This window comes from Patella vulgata, chromosome 3, assembly GCF_932274485.2.
Source record: "Patella vulgata chromosome 3, xgPatVulg1.2, whole genome shotgun sequence".
Lineage (NCBI taxonomy): Eukaryota > Metazoa > Mollusca > Gastropoda > Patellidae > Patella > Patella vulgata.
The window spans coordinates 15,830,176-15,850,353 of record NC_065881.2 but is presented as its reverse complement, the minus strand read 5'-3'; the positions used below and the strand labels follow the sequence as shown (position 1 = coordinate 15,850,353).

General features: G+C 32.7%; 1 protein-coding gene across 1 annotated transcript; it reads right to left on the bottom strand.

Annotated features, from left to right (window-relative positions):
- Window positions 1–233: 233 nt before the first annotated feature.
- Window positions 234–17,708, bottom strand: LOC126816214 (hematopoietically-expressed homeobox protein HHEX homolog). The gene is made up of 4 exons (XM_050542508.2): window positions 16,992–17,708; window positions 3,876–4,057; window positions 2,530–2,580; window positions 234–1,629 (listed from the first exon to the last, which is right to left on the bottom strand). The coding sequence occupies exons 1-4, from the start codon at window positions 17,419–17,421 to the stop codon at window positions 1,483–1,485; spliced, it is 810 nt and encodes a 269-aa protein (XP_050398465.1). The 5' UTR covers window positions 17,422–17,708; the 3' UTR covers window positions 234–1,482.
- Between the last annotated feature and the right edge of the window lie 2,470 nt (window positions 17,709–20,178).

Genomic DNA, 20,178 nt, shown 5'->3' with positions numbered 1-20,178 from the left:
CCATTTGCTTATTGCACTTGGGTATACGATTCTCCTTTAGCCTTAGGGCGAGTATATGATAAGGTCTGTCACTGAGTGAAGTGGTATGGTGTGTCGCCTCTATAACCACGTGAAGTTACTCTGGGTCCCCTGGTTTCCACCCATTGCTATAGACCCATACGCACTAGCACATAAAGAACGAGAAACCATTCAACGTATAAAACCGGTCAACACCATAAATTTATAAGAAAAAACTTTTAATTTAAAACATAATAAAGTGAAGAAAAGGGAGAAAAATGATAAATAAGTTTTTAATAAAACATAGTATACTTATTATTAAAGTCATAGTATATTAATAAAGAAAGTCTGTTGGTAAATTGAATTCTTTAGTGATAATAAATATATTACGCATAAATTCTAGTTACAGAGTCTTACTATTAACTTTCCGATGGTAAAAAAGAAGAATTGTAACAAAGCAAATATTTATACTGTCCCGACTGAATAGAAATATTGAAAATATAGCACTTTATAAAATAGCACAATGATTTTATGTCTCAAAATCATTTATGATTTATAATAATATAGAAGTAGTTTGGAGTTGAGAATTACATACCAGGGTCATCATTTTGTACAAAGAAATAGAAACAGAAAATAAAAACAAATAACAAACCAGCACAGATCGTATCAAATATCTTGTGTCGTTGTCCCACAGAATAGGATTTCGGATTTTGACATTTAGGAGAGTCTGTAAGTTAATTTGTTGTGTATAAAATTAAATAAATAGCATTTATTTAAGAGTTTTATCAATTTTAATTGAATTCCATGATCTTTGAAATTAGAAGTACATATATTAAATATGGAAATCGACAAAAAAAAAGAAGAAAAAGAAAGAAATATGTAAGCCAGACAATGAGCATTATATTGCTGTGTTTTATTTTAATTTTTTAGACTTCACAAAATAACAAGTACGTATGTTACCCTTAATTAGTAAATACCGATCTTGTCTCTTAAATTATACACCACAACAATTTATTAAATTATTCATTTAAATATGACACAGATCATATTTGGCTATTATAAATACGCAAAACATACATATCGCTCGTTGATTTGTGATGCACACTTAAAATAAAATTCACATTTAAATTTGAATGTAATAGCATCAAAAAGACTATATGTCTTATTCCCCTTTTGAAACATCCAGAAAAGTAGGACGTTAACCCCATTTCATTTCACTCCATTTGAAACATGTCCCTTTTCTACAGTTCATATAAGATTTAAGCAATCTTATCAGTGATATCGCCTGAAGGTGGAAGTGGACGTAAAAGCTCCAGTTGAACAACAAATCCGCCAACAATTATTTTTCTGTTCTGACATTTGGTAGTATTTCCCGTTTTCTTTGTTTTTGTTCATAATTGTTTTATCTGTCTAGAGTAAAATACCAGTAGGTTCGTTCATATAACATAAATAAAATATCCGTTCACAACATATTGAATTAGCACTTTAACAATGTTCATCATCAACATCAATCTCATCTGCAGAACAATCCGTATCCTCTCTCATCCCGTCTATTTGTTTATTTTCTCTTTTCTCTGATTCATTGTTTTCCATACCTTCTCCTGGTTCAACGTCTTCGTTTGTAGGCGAATCCTAAATAAATTATCAAATTTTTTATAATTTCAAAAATAGATTAAATTAAATATTTTCAAAAACATATCTTAAAGTTTTCTTTATTAGTATTAATAAAATGTTTCTAAAATATATTCTAAAGGTTCATAAACATCTTTTAAATGTCTCTAAATTATATTTTGAAATTTCATCAAACGTATTTCAAAGGTCTCTAAAACATGTTTTAAATTACTCTAAAATATATTTCAAATGTTTATAACATCAAATGTTTCTGAAATGCATTTTAAATGTTTCAAATGTTTTAAAACATATTTCAAATGTTTTAAAACATATTTCAAATGTTTTAAAACATATTTCAAATGTTTTAAACATATTTCAAATGTTTTTAAAACATATTTCAAATGTTTCTAAAACATATTTTAAATATTCTAAAACATAGTTTAAATGATTCTAAAACATATTTTAAATGATTCTAAAACATATTTCAAACGTCTCTAAAATATATTTTAAATGTCTCTGAAATATATTTCAAATGGTTCTAAATCATAATTGAAATATTTCTAAAGCATATTTTAAATATCTTTGAAATATTTTTTTTAATTTTCTAAGCTATTATTTCAAACGTTTCTAAAATGTATTTTAAATGTCTCTAAATTATATTTTTCTAAACTATATTTCAAATGTTTCTAAAATGTTTCTAAACTATGTTTTAAATGTAACTAAATGTATTTAAAATATCTCTAAAATACATTTCTTCATTTTTTAAAAAATTTTCCAATTCTTATCTCAGATCGTATTAGATCATTAATTGTTCTTTTTAAAATCGATAAAACACAATGACATTTTACATTTTGTTTATCTTTAAAAGGAACATTGTAAATATTACATACATGTTTCTTAAAATCAATAATTTAAACCCACCTGTTTTAATCGTCGCCATTTTGCCCTTCTATTTTGAAACCAAGTTTTTACCTAAAAATATATATAATGATAGATTAGTTTTTACGAATATTATATAATATTAAAATGAATTCATTTGTGTTTGAAAATACCCGAGAAAACTAATTTTCAAGCTAAGTTTAGATTAGGGTACTACTAATCCCCGGCAAAAAAAACGACAAGCGCGTTATATTTGTCTTTAGCAGTGGGAGGAAACGGGGGGGGGGGGGGGCAGAGAAAACCGAAACCACGCCACTTTACTCAATGACAGACCTTAAGATCCAACGTGCACGCGTTAACCATTCGGCCACCCAACTCCCCGTGATTAGTAGGGCCGGTCTATTGTAAATACATAGGACTGGTAAAGAAGAAATCAAAAATAAAATGGTACGCATATGTCGGTACATTAGTTAGATACGTATTATTTTTAATATATTTTATTTTTCAATCTGTAACTATACGAATATTTAAATTCAACTTTATTACACAATAAAATGCAATAATTATTACAGATCCTGTATGGAAAGAAAATACAACAATATTCGTAGTAATAGTATATATTGTGACTGGCTCTGGCTAGAACACGTGGATCAAAAATCATGTATCTAAAGATTGTTTGTGTGAAAAGTGTTTCAATAAGGGTTGAGACATTTTATTTTGAAGTCGGTATTCATCATAACATTATCATTCAGAAAAAAAAACAGACTGGCAATTATTCAACCAAATGACACACAATCCAAATCAATCAAAATTAGCAAATTCCACGCAGTTCTGAAAAGCTATCACCTTTCAGCGTTGGAAAAATAAAAATAAAATCATTTCTAAAGACAAAAATGCAGAAAACTAAAAATCGGTAAATTAAATGCTTTGCGCCGTTTCCAAAATACGATGCCTGCGACACATAAATATGGCTGATCAAACATTTTCTCTGCTTGTTTAAAAATGCATTATGTAAGAGCTAAATCTGCGTATGGGTCTGTATTTGGCCTCAAATGTTAAATAAATTATTGATTAGACATTAGTACATACGACAATCCCATAATCAACTCTCTAGAACATCGGATGGTCATTTAATAATTTAATTTAAAAATGGATAATCGAAACTTTGTTTATCATCGTAACAATGGTAACAAGGAAAATCAAGACTACGAAAACTTTAAACACTGATAACCTTGCTCAGAATAAAGTAATCTGACTGAAATTTTCAATTTATTTCTTTTTGATTATCTATTTGTTTTTTAAACTATCATAGCGAGAACTGTCAGCTCGTTATCTAAATCTTACAAAATGAGTTTTTAAAGAAATATGTTTATTTATTCGCCTCTCACCTGTCTCTCCGTTAAGGTTAAAATTTTGGCCAGCTTTTTTCGCTCAGGTGGTGACAGATATTTCTGCGATTCAAACTTTTTCTCCAGTTCTAACGTTTGATCGTTGGAGAACCTAACTTGACCACCTTTTCGCTTGTGTAATGGACGTTGGAGGTAGGGATTCCAAAACATTGGCTTCGGGCCTGAAACAGAAACAAAACAGTGTTATTTCTTTTAAAACAAACAATGAAAGCCAAGATTATAACTAAAGAAATTAGAAATTAAGTTGAATATCCCCCCCCACCCCCCCTGCCCCGTCTCCAAATATCCTGGTATTGAAATTTGTCATAGTAATACTGAATACTAACGTACTTCGCGATTCAAACAAAATACTACAAATATCGTGAACAAGCATTGTGAATTGAAAACTACACATTTGTAAACTGATTTGTCTTATTCTTCTTACTCTTCGATGAGAATATATCTTCCGGGTTTTTTTTTTATTAAATTGTGGTATCATATGGTTTCATCATCATATATTTTGTTCAGATATAAAATAAAAGAAATACATGATTTCAACTTATAACGGGATAAAATACCAAAAAGAAAATAAAAGCTTTCAACATTTTGATATCAGAAAGAAATAGACTAATGTCCAAAAGAAAGTATACACACTAAAAATATGACTAAGTTTTGTTTAAATCAAAAAAATGTGATAAAACTACACTGAACATGTCTCGTGCGTCCAAACTCAATATTTCTAAGCAAATAAAAGGCAAAACAAATGGACATTGTACTCAAATACTGCATACAATGGAAAAACGACTTTGTTTGAAGCAGGACAAAATGCACAGAGTATACTTTCTTTTGGACATCAGTATACATGGTTTCAACATACATTTTGAGATCAAAAGAAATACGTGGTTTCAACCTACAGTTTGAACAGATATCAAAAAGAAATACGTGGTTTTGATTAGATATTAGAAAAATGAATACAGGATGTATCTCAACCTACATTTTGATCAAATATCAAAACGGAATACCCGATTTCAACCTAAAATTTGATCAGATATAGTCAACCCATTTCATGCTCGACTGCAACGAATATTTCATATCATTCAAAAATCCGATTCAGCCAAATTAAGTCGCTATAGTTGCCAACAAATAAATACTTTTCAGACCTATGTGTCCACTGATTTGACAGGTTCTCTCGATGTTAGCGCCACATAGCTGATAGGTCAATCCTTTAAGTGCTTTATGATAAAGATATATTGCTAATCTGGTGATTATTTAGTGAAATACAAAGTAACTTAGGTTTAAAAATATTGACTGAATAGATAGCATGGGATGATATGTCTTTATATTTCTATAGCGATGATGGCAACCACCGACGTCCCATTGTGTTGTGGTTATAAACAACCGATGGAATGATGGCATTATATCGTTGGTGATATTGGTATTGTGGGCATTAGAGAAGCATTTTACACCTACAAGGACGAGGGTATTGACAGAAGTCGATCTTGTATCAAAAGTTTCTAGTATCAGTCGGAGGGAGTATTCAAGTCATCTTATCGAGGACACGTGGAGGTGGACGGAGATAAAGAGTCGGTATAGTTTGTGATCTGATGTTGGAAGGTGGTTCAATCAATAGAGTTCTAGAGTTATCTTGTTAGCCAACACTTAATAAGTTATATAACGTCATTACAGCTACGTCTTTCTTCTAATAGAACCGTCACTTTAACCATCTTACCGACAAGTGTACTTGTTAAAGAGAGAAATTGGCCCCAGATAAAAGAAACTTTAAAGATGTTGTGTCAACAGAGTTATCTTACAGATGCAAGTGAAACAACTCTGTAATGGAGATGGGTCTTTCATCGCCAATGCGTGGACCTTCAAATAAAATATTTCCATGTTTCTCTTATCGATATAGTCGAACGACTAAACATTAAATCGATTGCACAGAGACGCGACGTTGGAAAATAGGATGTCAAATATAGTAGGGGGTTGAATGGCGGGTGGTTAGCGCGTGCGCGTTGTATCATAAGGTCTGTCATTGAGTCAACTGGCATGGTTTCGAATCCGCGGTTACACGTGACCAGGAGTAGGGTCGCCTGTTCAACCTCTGGGTTTTCTCCGGATCCTCCGGTTTCTTCCCATTGCTAAAGACCCCTACGCGCAAGCGAATTATTGAAATAAAATTGAACCCAAATGTTAGTCCCGAAATGACCTAGTTTGTGTCGAGTGGACGTTAAACCTCTCTCTCTCCCCTTCTCCCTCTCTCTCTATTAATACCAAATAGACAAAATACAACGTCTTTCTTGTAATTTGAAATAACAATAGGCTGTATACTGCAAGTCGTATACTCGGTCTTCATTAGCCATGTAGGTGCAGAAAAGTAGGAAGTTGTACCCCGTTTCATTTCATTTCTCAAAATTACCGAAAGAATTATCTACAATGTTTTGACTTCATAGTTGTTTTAGTTGCGGAAACTTTTAGACCAGTGATATTAAAATTCAAACCTTTACAACAAAGTATTTAATAGAATTTCGACATCACAAGCTTCATTTTAAAACTAAAGCGTCACATTAATTGCGTTTCGAATAATTTTGGGGTTTTTAAATATCAATGACATCATCCACATCACGCCAACGAAATAACCGTTATTTTTCAAATTCAGTTCAAATTAACCAATTTAATTAAACATTGAGCCTCTTAACAACCCATTACAGGAAGGGGATAATCAAGCCAAGATATCATGTTTGATCACAAGCAAATACTTATTATAACAATAGGAAATATTACTCAGCACACGCGCTGAGTTTTGAAGTTGGTTACATCAAAGCGAACCGGGACGACCGCCCGAAACACGCACAATCCGTCCTTAAGTCTGACAGTCGGTACAGTAGTGTGGCTGTTGGTCGACTCAGGATACCATCTTATCACACTTCCGCCAATTTATCCGCCAAATAATATAGGCCACTAACACCAAGTAAGAGTAAAGGAAATAATTGAACTATAAGACACGATATTTCCGCATTTATCTTAAGTGTAATCGTGTGTTGATCAGTAATTGCCAACAATATACAAAGAGAAGGAATACTTTTAAACATATGATACGCTTCAAAAGGAAATACATGCGGATTTTTATATTTGTTAGATAGCCTTAAAGAGGACCTTACAGGGCGACCCCTGACAAAGTTGTGTGGGAAAATCAATTTTTATTCCATAATGGTAATGATATTGTCGAGAAGATCACGTTATTAGATGACCTTTCAATAACTGCTCTTTAAATAATCTATTTTTGTCCGTTTTCTAATGTGAGAAATTACTTGGCAATATACATGATTACAGATGAATGTATTTGGTCACACGTAAACATTGTATGGGGAAATCAATTTGTATTCGATAATGGTAATAGACTTGTCGAAAAGCTCACGCTATTAATTGACCTTTCAAAAACTGCTCTTTAAATAATCTATTTTTGTTAAATGTTGAAATATCAGCAATAGGCATGTATACATTAGTTTGCACGTACACAATTAGGACTTATGAACTAATATTTGATCATCATTGCGTGGAAGAGGGTAACTGTTGATTTTATTTCACTATTATGTTTTAAGCTTTGCAGATGCAGTGTTCTTAAAAGCAATAAATAACAACTGCACTCCTACCACCACCAATATTTTTTGTCAAAAAAAACTCCCTAACATCCCAATAATCTTAACGATTCGGAAGGTGACTAATTTCGAATGTAAAATTGAATTCAACGCTGTGAATCTAAGCGATTTTCCAAATGGGAACAGCCGAAGCCCCGTCGTATGAACCAGTGGCAAATAGTACCGAGCTTCAGGAACAACACTCGTGGCAAATAGTACCAAGCTTCATTAACAATACCCATGGCAAATAGTACCAAGCTTCGTGAACAACACGGTAGCAAATAGTATCAAGCTTCATGAGAAACACACGTGGCAAATAGTACCAAGCTTCATGAACAACCCTCGTTGCAAATAGTTCCAAGTTTCATGAACAACAGTCGTGGCAAATAGTACCAAGCTTCATGAACAACACTCATGGCAAATAGTACCAAGTTTCATGAACAACAATCGTTGCAAATAATAGCTAATGGCTGTTGAACTCTATTTATGTAAGAAAATCTGAACATTATCCGTTTAATATACTTGCATACATTCTGAAGTTATTAAACCCATGGCTTTAAATTCGCGGCGAGATTAACGTGTTTAGTCGCATAGAAAAACTATATGATTTCATACATTTATTTGGGCGCAATTTAAAGTATGGATAAGGTTTCCTTGTAAGCACTCCTGTCTCTTCTTTGTGTTTATAATAGTATGGTGGTATATGTTCCAGATACATTTTGCCAGTTGGCATTGCTAATAATGTCTACAATGAACATAACAACATGTTTAGTCACATATAAAAGCTATAAGAGTTGGTACTTTAAATTTCGGCGCAATTTAAAGTATGGAGAAGGTTTCCTTAAAAGTAGCCCTGTCTCGTCTTTGTCTTTATAATAGTACGATGGTATTTGTTTCAGGAACATTTTGCAAATTGGCGTTGCTAATAATGTTTGCAATGAACTTAGCAACATGTTTAGTCACATAAAAAGCTATAGGATTTGAAACTTTCATTTCGGCGCAATTTAAAGTATCAAGAATGTTTCCTTAACAGTACCCCTGTCTCGTCTTTGTCTTTATAATAGTACAATGGTATATGTTTCTGGAACATTTTGCAAATTGGCGTTGCTGATAATGTCTCCAATGGCTATATCAACTTGTTCAGTCACATAAAAAGCTATAAGGTTTGAAACTTTCATTTCGGCGCTATTTCAAGTATCAAGAAGGTTTCCTTAATAGTACTCCTGACTGGCCTTTGTCTTTATAATAGTACGATGGCGTTTGTTTCAGGAACATTTTGAAAATTGGCGTTGCTGATAATGTCTGCAATGACTATAACAACGTATTCAGTCACATAAAAAGCTGTAAGACTTAAAACTCTCATTTCGGCTCTATTTCAAGTATCAAGAATGTTTCCTTAACAGTACCCCTGTCTCGTCTTTGTCTTTATAATAGTATACCACTCGGAAACGTGTTAGGATATTGTTCAAGTTATTGTATTAATTAGTCATAATGACGCCCGATGTCAACCCTCTTCTTACAGAGGTCATCTTTAAAACTTTATAATAGCCAGAATCTAGAGATGAAATACAGTGATAAAGTCGAGAGTGGGTGGAGTGTTAAATATAACTTATGATTACGAGTTTGATTATTTTAACATTTCAAAGTGCTTTTGTTACACTTATATATATAGACTTCAATATCCAGTATTTTAGAGTAATAGAGTACAAAGAATATAATATAGACTATAATACCCAGTCACTGAGAGAGAGAGAGAGAGAGAGAGAGGGGTGGGGGTGGGGGGATAACTAGACCATTTCAGAACTAACATGTGGTTAAATGTTATTTCACTCATTAATCGAAACCACGCCACTTGATTCAATGCCAGACCTTATGGTCTAAAGCACAGGCCTTAGACCATTGGACCACCAAATCCACTATAGTATATATAGTATAAAGGATATAATCGACAAATAATTGTCCAGTGGAGAGCGCCTAATTCAGAAATTAATGTATGTATTTTTCATATTCCAAACCAGAGCGAATATCGCCACAGCTTGATCGATGCCAAGAACTAATTCTTTCTTCTGATTCTGTTCTCCTTAGCCAGGACACATCCCAAATCGGGATGTCATCGCACCCGCCCTTCCAGTTCCTAAAACAAAATCGTGACGCCACCCCTGGTTGTCTAGAAATGAATTAAATCAACAGCTTTCTTGTTCACAAACTTCACATGCAGGAAACCACAAATTTTACTATATATGAATATTGGGAACATGTGGGAAGTCATATAAAGGGTATCAGGTTTTACAAAGTATTAAATTATACAAAGACCAACATTGATCAAAATTAGAATCCAGAACACAAAGATCAAACGTAATAATTAGGTGCATGTGGATATATAGACTTTGAATAAACTTAAACTCTATACACCAATTGATATTAATTAACAACTTCATAAACTGAATTACACAAATGTATCAAAAATAGATCAGAATACGGGATGTGTGTCTTATAATACGCAGAATGGACGGTGTCCATTAATTTCGTAATTAAGTGACAAAGAAGAGGATTCGCATTATGCTTTATACGCGCTTAATTTCATTCCATTCAAAATGTGTCTATTTTGTACCTATGGTGCTTGATAACGATAAGAGGATACTTGTCGAAACGTCGTGCTTTTAGAATAAAACTAGTGATTGTTTCCCATAAAAACTGTGTTCTGTTAATGTGTTTCCCAATCGCTAAATGCCACTTAAAGATTATTATATTTTGTACCTGAAGATACGAAATGAAATGAAATGAAATGGGGTTTAATGTCCTACTGTTGTGTACCGAACTGGGCAATAAGAACGGGCATACGCCATACAGTGTGCTATGACGGAAATTTTGCCTGGACAGCGGCACTACGGCCTACTCTTATATCGAATTCTGTCAAGGGATCTTTTACGTGCACGCCAATGTGTATACGGGACGATCGGAACGACTAGACAGCTGTCCTTGTCAAGCCCCCCCCCCCCGTCCTGCATCACTGACAAGGGAGGGGGGGGGCTGCGCCGGAAAATCTGGATGAACTTTCTCGGCCAATGCAGGGATCGAACACCCGACCTCCAGGCCTGAAGATACGAGTCCCATAATTCACAGAATAAACTCTGTCCATTAATTTTGTAATTAAACATGCATTATGCAAGAGCTAAATCTGCCTATTGCAGGTCTTTCTTTATGCCTGAAATATTATCTAAATTATTAATGAGACATTAATTAACTTATTCAGATCATAATCAACTCTCGATGCCATGGTTAGCCTGCGATATTTAATGGATTTGAATACGTTTTGTTCTGGATAATTTAACGGTAAAAAATGGATAATCGAGACTTTGTTTATTATCGTACCAATGGTAGTAATGACGACCGAGGCTAACCTAATATTGAATTGCTAATATCTCGGTTCAGAGTTAAACAAATTTTCAGCACATTCTGTTTTTATTTCCATTTTTTTTTAACTATTATAGCGAGAACTGCCAGCTCGTTATCTAATCTTGCATATATATAATGCACACAGGAATATACCTTTAAGATTTGTTTCAAATTATATTTATTATTGATAACTGATTGTAATTTGAACGTTTTAAAGTCGTTGATCGTCATTCATTCATTCGTTTATTCCCTTGCAAAATACAATATTAATTAAAGTAGCTAAGTCTCTAACTCAATATCATCCAAATTCTTCGACATTGAAAACACGAATTATTTGTCAATTTAAATAAACATTGATGTTGTGATCTTACCGGGAAAAGGTGGGCTTCTGATATCATGTAATTAAGACAAAATAAACATTTTACCATTAGTACACGAATCGTATACCATAATGCATTTCAGCATCATTTGTAATCAATCGATTGAGACTTTTAGCGTATTTCCCCGAGCATAACTGATTTGAAATTACAGTAAACACGGAAACGATTGAATGTAAATCAGTTTGTATACATTCACATTACATTATTATATGCGTGCGGCCCATTTGTGTCAATTTCTAGGTCCCAAATATTAGCGATTTAGCTCCTTTAAGTTTAATCTCGAAGGGGGGTAGCATTCCAAAAATGGCACATTCCCATTCAATATATTTACAAAGATACGTTACAAACATGCACGGTATTTTCTACATATTTACGAATACGTACGGGCTCTTCCTGTAATTAAGATATGTCCCTTGCAAACCGCGGGTCGACCTACCCTTCCCACACCAACGCGGTATTGACAAAGCTTTTATGAATATTCCTATATCAGAATAAATACAAGTATACGGATACTGTACGATTAAACTTTATTATATCGTTCATCGAATGATATAATAACTGGTTATCTGAAACAAGCGTTATTTGAACATGGCCCTACAGATTTAAAAGCAGGAAACATCTGGTGAACTGAAGACGGTAAATATACGACATGTGTTGTGCTTGACAAAATGTATCAAACCGCCGCCCCCGTCCACACATACACACATATGAAAACCCCGCCAATAGTTTTTTCAGAATTATCTCTCGCTATAATATACATAGTATCCTATTACGTATATTGACTTCATGTCTATGGAATTAATAGTAAGTTATCTTATGATTCTGCACACATTTTATCGTTTTTTATCTGTTTTTATAGACTGGACCGAGAGAGCAGAAATTGATAATTTCGACCATATCTCGACGGTCAAACCCAGAACTGCACAAAAGTACTTACCGCCCTGTGATAACTAAAGAACTTAACAAAAGGAACAAATTTAAAATGAGGCGAAGCATACGTCTATAGTTATTACCTTTCTTTACAAGAACTGATCTGTTTAGAAAATCAGAAATGAAATGAAATGGGTTGAAGGTCCTAACGTATGGTTCAATATTATTTCAATAATTCGCTTGCCCGTAGGAGTCTTTAGCAATGAGGAACCCCACGAGGTTGGACAGGCGACCCTACTCCTTGCTACGATCAAGCGTGGAATCGAAACCACGCCACTTGCCTTAATGACAGATCATATGATCCAACGCGCACGCGTTAACAGCCCACCCCCGCCGCACACACACACACACACACACACACCAGAGCTAACGAAGATTGGGCATACACCATATAGTGCGATGAGGAACAATACACCGAACATATTCTTCGTCAAATTCCAACTGTCAAGAGTACTTTTACGTGTGTGCAAAATTGTACGCAGGACTGCGGTTTTACAATATAAAGCCGTAACTGGAAGTTTATACAATTAAATCAATCATGATGGGGTTTTTTTTCATCTATTGTATATCGAAGTTCAAATGTAGTATTGAATAGTACATGCAAAAAATATGTTACAATATCCAATATTTTCAATTCCTTTGTAATAATTAGAAATAAAAGGGGGTTTAACGTCCTACGGTTCTGCACAGACCGGGATAATGAAGACGAAGTGTATTAATCAATCTGATTGAAATACAGATCTATATTTCCTTTAGATTGTTTTTATACTTTCGATGACCTCCACTAGTGTAGTGAAGACAAGTAAAACAAAACGTTGAACTATAAAAAACGAAACGAAATAGGATCTGTGTTTTAATCAGATTGTATATATTAATTAGACATATTTGCGTTATGTTTAACCGTTTCTCAAACCATCAAAAATATGGAATCAAACCAGATTCAGAGAGACTGCAAGACTATTCATTAGATACAGAGAGAGAGAGAGAGAGAGAGAGAGAGAGAGAGAGAGAGAGAGAGAAATGGGGTTTAACGTCCACTCGACACAAACTATGTCATTTCGGGGCTAACACATGGTTCAATTTTATTTCAATAATTCGCTTGCGCGTAGGGGTCTTTAGCAGTGGGAGGAAACCGGGGGACCCGGAGAAAACCCACGAGGTTGGACAGGCGACCCTACTCCTTGTCACATACAACCGGGGATTCGAAACCACGCCAGTAGACTCAATGACAGACTTTATAATACAGCACGCATGCGCTAACCATTCAGCCATCCAACCCCCCTCATTAGATACAACTTAATCTTTAGATTACGTTATGAATAAATTTTGTTGATATTCATAACATAAAATGTAGTTCATATTCATACATAAAATTGAGTTTATATTCATACATAAGATTTTGTTAATATTCATACATAAAATTTGTTTGTGATTTAAATTAAAACGACGGCTACCTCTAACGTCAGGTCAAGCAAATCGGTAATACCCTGAAGAAAGATTTTTGTCGGAATAATATCAAATTGCCCGATAATTTGACAAATAAAGAATTAACAGATAGGCGTGAAAAGGTTTACAAAATATTATTGGGCAATAAATTTCTGTTGATGTAGTTCTGATTTCATTTGATAACATCTTCAAAGCATCCCCTATATGTACGATATTACTTCTTAACGTCAACATCTTTGACTTGTTCGTATTATTCTAAAATCTATTAAGTATATGTGAAAATACTTTACTGATAAAAATCTATCTATATGGGGTTTTTTTTTCGAAAATAGCGATGACCCCAAACTTGTCAAAGACAATCAAACGAGTATAGATCATTTTAAAATTATTCTGTTTGGTAAACGTTTCAATTGACACAATGGTCTTTTATTTGTACGATCGAGTCCATTTTCATTTAGTTTATAAAGCATAAAACGGTATTTTATTCACGCAATCGGGAGTTTAAGACTAACGTATTCAATATAAATTAGGATAGATTATGGTTTTGATACTTAAGATTAGATAAAATTACATGATAAGATATATAAAGATATAATCTTGAAATTTAAAAATCTTGTTTCCCAAAATCTTTACTAGCCTCAGGTTGTTATCTTATAGCAGTTACTGCACAATTTGCTCTCTATGTTGGTGTGTATCAGTACAAAGTTGTTTCATAACTTTCCTTATTCTTTTGTTCTAAATTAGTAACAAACTGCCAATACTTTCCTTAATGTTTTGATCTTTATGCGGTTGAATATTAGTAATACAGTTTCATAACTTGTGTTAACAGTTTATTCTATAATTTATGTTGTTGTATATATTAATAATAAAACTATCATAACTGTTCTTATATATCTATTATGTTGTTGTATATATTACTAATAAAAGTATCATAACTGTTCTTATATATCTATTATACTGTTGTATATTAACAATAAAGTATCATAAATTCAATATTTTATTCTATGCTGGTGTGTGTTAGTATAAAGTTTCATACCATTTCTGTTTTATTACATTATATATGCTATTGTGTATTAAGTAGGGCTTCATAACTTTTATTAATATTTTCATTATTATATATCATTTTAAAATGACTCCTGATATACAAAGTATAATAAGCGTTATTAATATTTTCATTATTATATATCATTTTAAAATGACTCCCGATATATAAAGTATAAAAAGCTTTATAACGTTTCTTAATGTTTTTGTAATTATATATTATTTGGCAATGATCAGTGGTATATAAAGTATTTGATTGCCATGCTTAGCTTAAGAAGGTTTAAATTTGTTAATTATTATTACTATTCTATTAATGATAAAATATAATACACACTTATGGAAAACGGCTACTACTATATTAGGACAACGTTTCAAAGAGTATTCGCTGTACGTTATCAAAGATTAGCTGTTTTCCATAAGTATGTGTTATAGTTTGCTACTCTATTTAGTTACTAAATACCCACCAAAGAATATTATTTGATTAATGTATGCTTGTATAATACGATATTTCGAAGAGTGTTTTCCATATGGGGGGGGGGGCGGTGTGGATAGGGGAATGGTTAGCACGTTCGCGCTGTATCATAAGGTCTGTCATTGAGTCATCTAGCGTGGTATCGATTCACCGGTTATACATTGCAAGGAGTAGGGTCGCCTGTCCAACATCGTGGGTTTTCTTCAGCCCCCCCCCCCGGTGAAGACCCCTACGCACAAGCGAATTATTGAAATAAAAATGAACCATGTGTTGAGTGGACGTTAAACCCCATTTCTCTCTTTTTGTTCCATAGGCATTTGTTATATATATAGTTTGCTTCTCTATCCAGTTACTAAATACCTATCAAAGAATAATATTATTATATTAATGTATGCTTTAATAATATGATGTTTCCAATAAAACAAAGATTAGGAAACCATGTTCAAATGAATAGATTATTATCTTAATTAGTGTTGTTATGAGTATATGGTTGTAGTCATTATTGATCACTGAACGATAAAAAATACCTGTAAGAGTATTGAAACGTTGCGTGTAATAAAAAAGATACCCGTAAGAGTATTGAAACGTTGCATGTAATACACCAAGAAGTAGTAAATCTGTAAAGTTGTGTTATTATGAATAAAACAATTAGATTAAGATTAGAAAAAAAGTGGAGTATGTTTTGTTTTGCTAAACATACATTTCAAGACAATAACTCATGTTTATATTTTATTTCTCCACCTTAATAGACAATAAGTATATAAATGTACAAGCCAAAATAATTTGTTGTCATTATTTAATCTTTTATCATACCAATGTGTTGAATTTGTATATTAATTCAAAAATTATAACAGTTGAAGCTTATGTAGTTAAAATATTCTTGAATAATGCCCAATATTTATATCTCTATAACGTCACTTACTGTGAACATACATTAATTAGGTAGCCTACTAATTTAAGAATTAGAGTATTCACACGTTATATTTGAGAAAAATGGATGTTTGTATAATAGAATTAGTTTACAATATGACCATAATATAGAATGTTTTAAGTCCCTGTAGGTGGTTGGATTTTATACACAATAACTATACATGTATATTGCTACTTTAAGTATTTTAACTGTCAGTGTAGAGAGCAGGTAAACATATATGTAACAACTATACTGATTTACAACTGTTATGTTTAAAATCCAGTGTGATAACAAATCTACAGGTGAATTTATTCAGGGGTTTAACAGGTAAATGTATTTTAATAGAAAATTGTAAATCTTCTCTTTACCTATGTACATTTGTACAATTCTTAGTGTAATTGTAATTAGAACACTTATGCAAGATTCACATTTTGGTGAAAACTGTTATTGAGAATACATTAATAATAATAGGATTTTAAATAATTTGAACATCCATTTCTTAGATTTTGGTTAAATGGTCGTTGAGAATAGATTTATAATTATATTAGGTTCAATAATATGAGAATCTTTTATTCATTTTGGTGAAAAATATCGTTGAGAATACACTAATATAGGATGCTAATAATGTGAATATATGTTAATCATACAATCATTTCTTGCTTACTATGTGGAAATATTAAGCAATTTTTTTCCTTATCAAATATAATATTAAAGAATAATAATGTAGAGTAACAGTGAAAAATGATCATTAAGAATCCCCCAATCCCACTCCGCCACCCCCCACCCCCAACATATTCCAGTAAATATAATACGATAGTGTTATTTTAATACAAACATACAATGGTTAGCTATATGAATTTCTCGTATAGATAAAAATGGTATCCGGTGTTCTAGAAATACTCTTACCTTTTGTAAAGGGTAGATGTCTGTCTAATAAACTGAGTTCAGATCTGTTAAATGGTAAAGAATAAACTGCTGGATTGACGTAAGCCCCGGGGTAACCCATGTGTGGTAGGTATGCCGGGGATAAAACGGACGGATCGTATATGGCTAACGGTTTGTAAAGGTTAGAAGCCGATAACGGCCCCGTTAATGAGTTCGTTTGTAAGGTAACGGGGTTGATGGGCGTTGGTCGAGCCAAGTTAGATTTGGGGGATAATGTCATATTAGCCGAGGAGCACGGATTTCCGAGTATATCGTCTATTAAAAATGAAGTCTGTCCAGTGGCACCAACAAACGCCGATCCGTGATTCTGGGGTAACGATACGCCTGTGTACATCCCTGGAATGGTCCCAGAAAACAGGTTCGAATGTTGCTGACTCAACGGATGAATCATATTTCGTTCGTAAAAATGTCACAAATCACAAATAAAAGCAATGAGTCCTCCACATTATTGATCACTAATGGAAACACTAAGCACTAAGTAAGTATTAATGTTTAAATATATTTCCTTATGAATGGTTATCGTTCCTTGGTAATTTCAATTACTATTTTGAACCAATGATTTCAATTTCTTCTAATATTTTATATCCTTCTTCTCGGTTCGATTTTTCGGTTAATGAAATATAGCTGTCTAGTAATATTGTTTAGTTCATACCATGCCTCTTATTTGATATTAGATACCCAAAATACTACGACATTATCATTCAATTACAAATATTTGTATTAGGGGCGGAGATATATGATCACGTGATTACTTATCGGCGAACCACAGGCGTCGTTTTGTTATTGATAGTGATGCGATCGACAGGAACTCTTTGATCGACTGGTAAAAGTAATTTGATTGATGTATCGCTGCAATATACTCTGATATCAGCGATTTCGTTCCAATAAAGCGAGAAATAAACTGACTATACGATAATCGACGATGCTTTGTGGAATAATTAGCGATAATTATACAGCAGAAGAGGCGGGGTCCACAGTGTCAAGTATTTTCAAACATGACAATATTATTTCACAATAACTGATGTTGTAGCACAAGAGTTATCTGACAAACCCACCCAATAATGATAAACCACACCTTTGCATTTACAAAAAAACCCAGGTAAATGATATAAGTTAAGGACCTATTTTTTTCATATCGTAGTATTTATCCTTTATAAAGGTTTGAAGAGGACCGCATGTAGAGCGACAAATTATTGATTTTAGTTTGTTTTGTTTTTTTTTTAAAAAAAAGTGGAATGAGTAAATACAATTTGGAAATCTTGAATCGGAATTTAGTTATTGTTAATAAAAATTCTAGTTAAATTTAATTATTGTTAATAAAAATTCTAGTTAAATTTAATTATTGTTAATCAAAATTCTAGTTCAATTTAATTATTGTAGTACTAGATGTGTTAGTGTTCTACCTGTTGTGTAAATTATCCATTAAATCCTATTTTACTTTTCCAGAGGGTTCAAAAATATTTTTAAATCCAAGTCACATTTGAAAAGCTTTACGTCAGGCTTTTCAAATCACTTAGTCGCATTTTTCCAATTTTTTAAATTAGGTGTGTTAAGATGAAATTTATGTTACCAATTAATTGGAATATTGTAAAATAGTACAATTTGTTGACAAGAATAAAGATTGGGACATATTATTTAGTTACAAGAGTGGTATTGAGCCTTTAATAAACATGCAAAGATCTATAACAGTATAATCAACAGGAATTCCCAAATTTGTTAGATTATTGTTTTATAATAATATAAACAGTATTTAATTCATAAATGAATGAGATTGAAGAAGGGGGATTGTATATTTAACCCATCTCCTATAAATATAAACAACTGAATGTTAACAAATAAATATATGCAAGGCCAATCAACATAGTGAAATTTACATGTTTAGTGAATTGGCTTGTGTTTCACTGTGATAACGATTAAAAATTCATAGTCTTTTAGATTTAACATAGAAAAATATTTTTGAAATTTGACCAAAAGCATGTGCAAGGCCAATCAACATAGTGAAATTTACACGTTTAGTGAATTGGCTCATATATATACGTTCAACGTGCTTCACTATTACAACGATTAAAAAATTCCAAATCTGTTAGAGTTAACATAGAAAAATATTTTTGAAATTTGAACAACATGTGCACGGCCAGTCAGCTTGGTGAAATTTACACGTCAAGTGAATTGGCATATGTAATACATACGTTCAATGACGATTAAAAATTCCCAATCTGATAGATTTAACATAGAAAAATATTTTTGAATATACTTAAAAAGTCTAATGTATGTTGAAAACCAACTATATTTTCACACGATTTGTGATAATTACTATTTCTTTACATATTATTAAAAAAAATAAAAAAAACACCCCGTTTTCTTCTTAAATTGTAATCTATGAAAATAAGTTTATATGCAAGTTGATAATATTTTGGTTATTTAGAAAATGTTGAGGTTTATAAGATTCAGTAGGACTGGACACAGTTGACTATGCTAAGTTAGTAACGACATTACTACGTTATACATGTCGTTTTTTATTTATCCAAATCCCCAATCACCCCCACCCCCACCCCCAACGCACCCACCCCCACAAAAAAAGCTTAGCGTGTCAAAACACATAATATGGAGCCACAGAAAATTCTGCATTTTTGGGCTCTCTCGTTAAAGTCCCGATGCGTCAATTTAAGCTACGGGAATCACTTGCAAACTACAATATTTGTGAAAGATGAATCTCAAATAGGAATACCAGTCCAAATATGATTCAATTCCGTTCAGTATTTACATGATGAATTGAAATTGTATAGATCTATGCTGTCCACTATGTTATAAGCCCGCAGCCATTTAGTGGTCCGCGAAAATTTATAGGTAGGCCTGTTTTAAATTCAACTGAATCCAATACGGGACATTATTTAGTATTGGTATTTTGATTTTGTTTTCTTAATTAAATGTTAAATAATAAATCTGAGTACATATTTGCGTGAATCAACCCGTGAAAAATTTGATATTGTAGCGAAAAATATATCAGGTAGAGAGAAATGGTGTTTAACGTCCACTCGACACAAACTAGGTAATTTCGGGACATATGGGCCAATTTTATTTCATTAAATCGTTTGCACGTAGGGGCTTTTAACAGTGGGAGGAAACCGGAGGACCCGGAGAAAACCTA

Coding starts and splice junctions, on each gene's coding strand:
- LOC126816214 (XM_050542508.2), bottom strand. CDS start 17,421: ATGATTCATCCGTTGAGTCAGCAACATTCGAACCTGTTTTCTGGGACC. Junction 2,581..3,875: donor TAACCTTAACGGAGAGACAG/GTGAGAGGCGAA, acceptor ATATATTTTTAG/GTAAAAACTTGGTTTCAAAA. Junction 1,630..2,529: donor AATGGCGACGATTAAAACAG/GTGGGTTTAAAT, acceptor TAATTTATTTAG/GATTCGCCTACAAACGAAGA.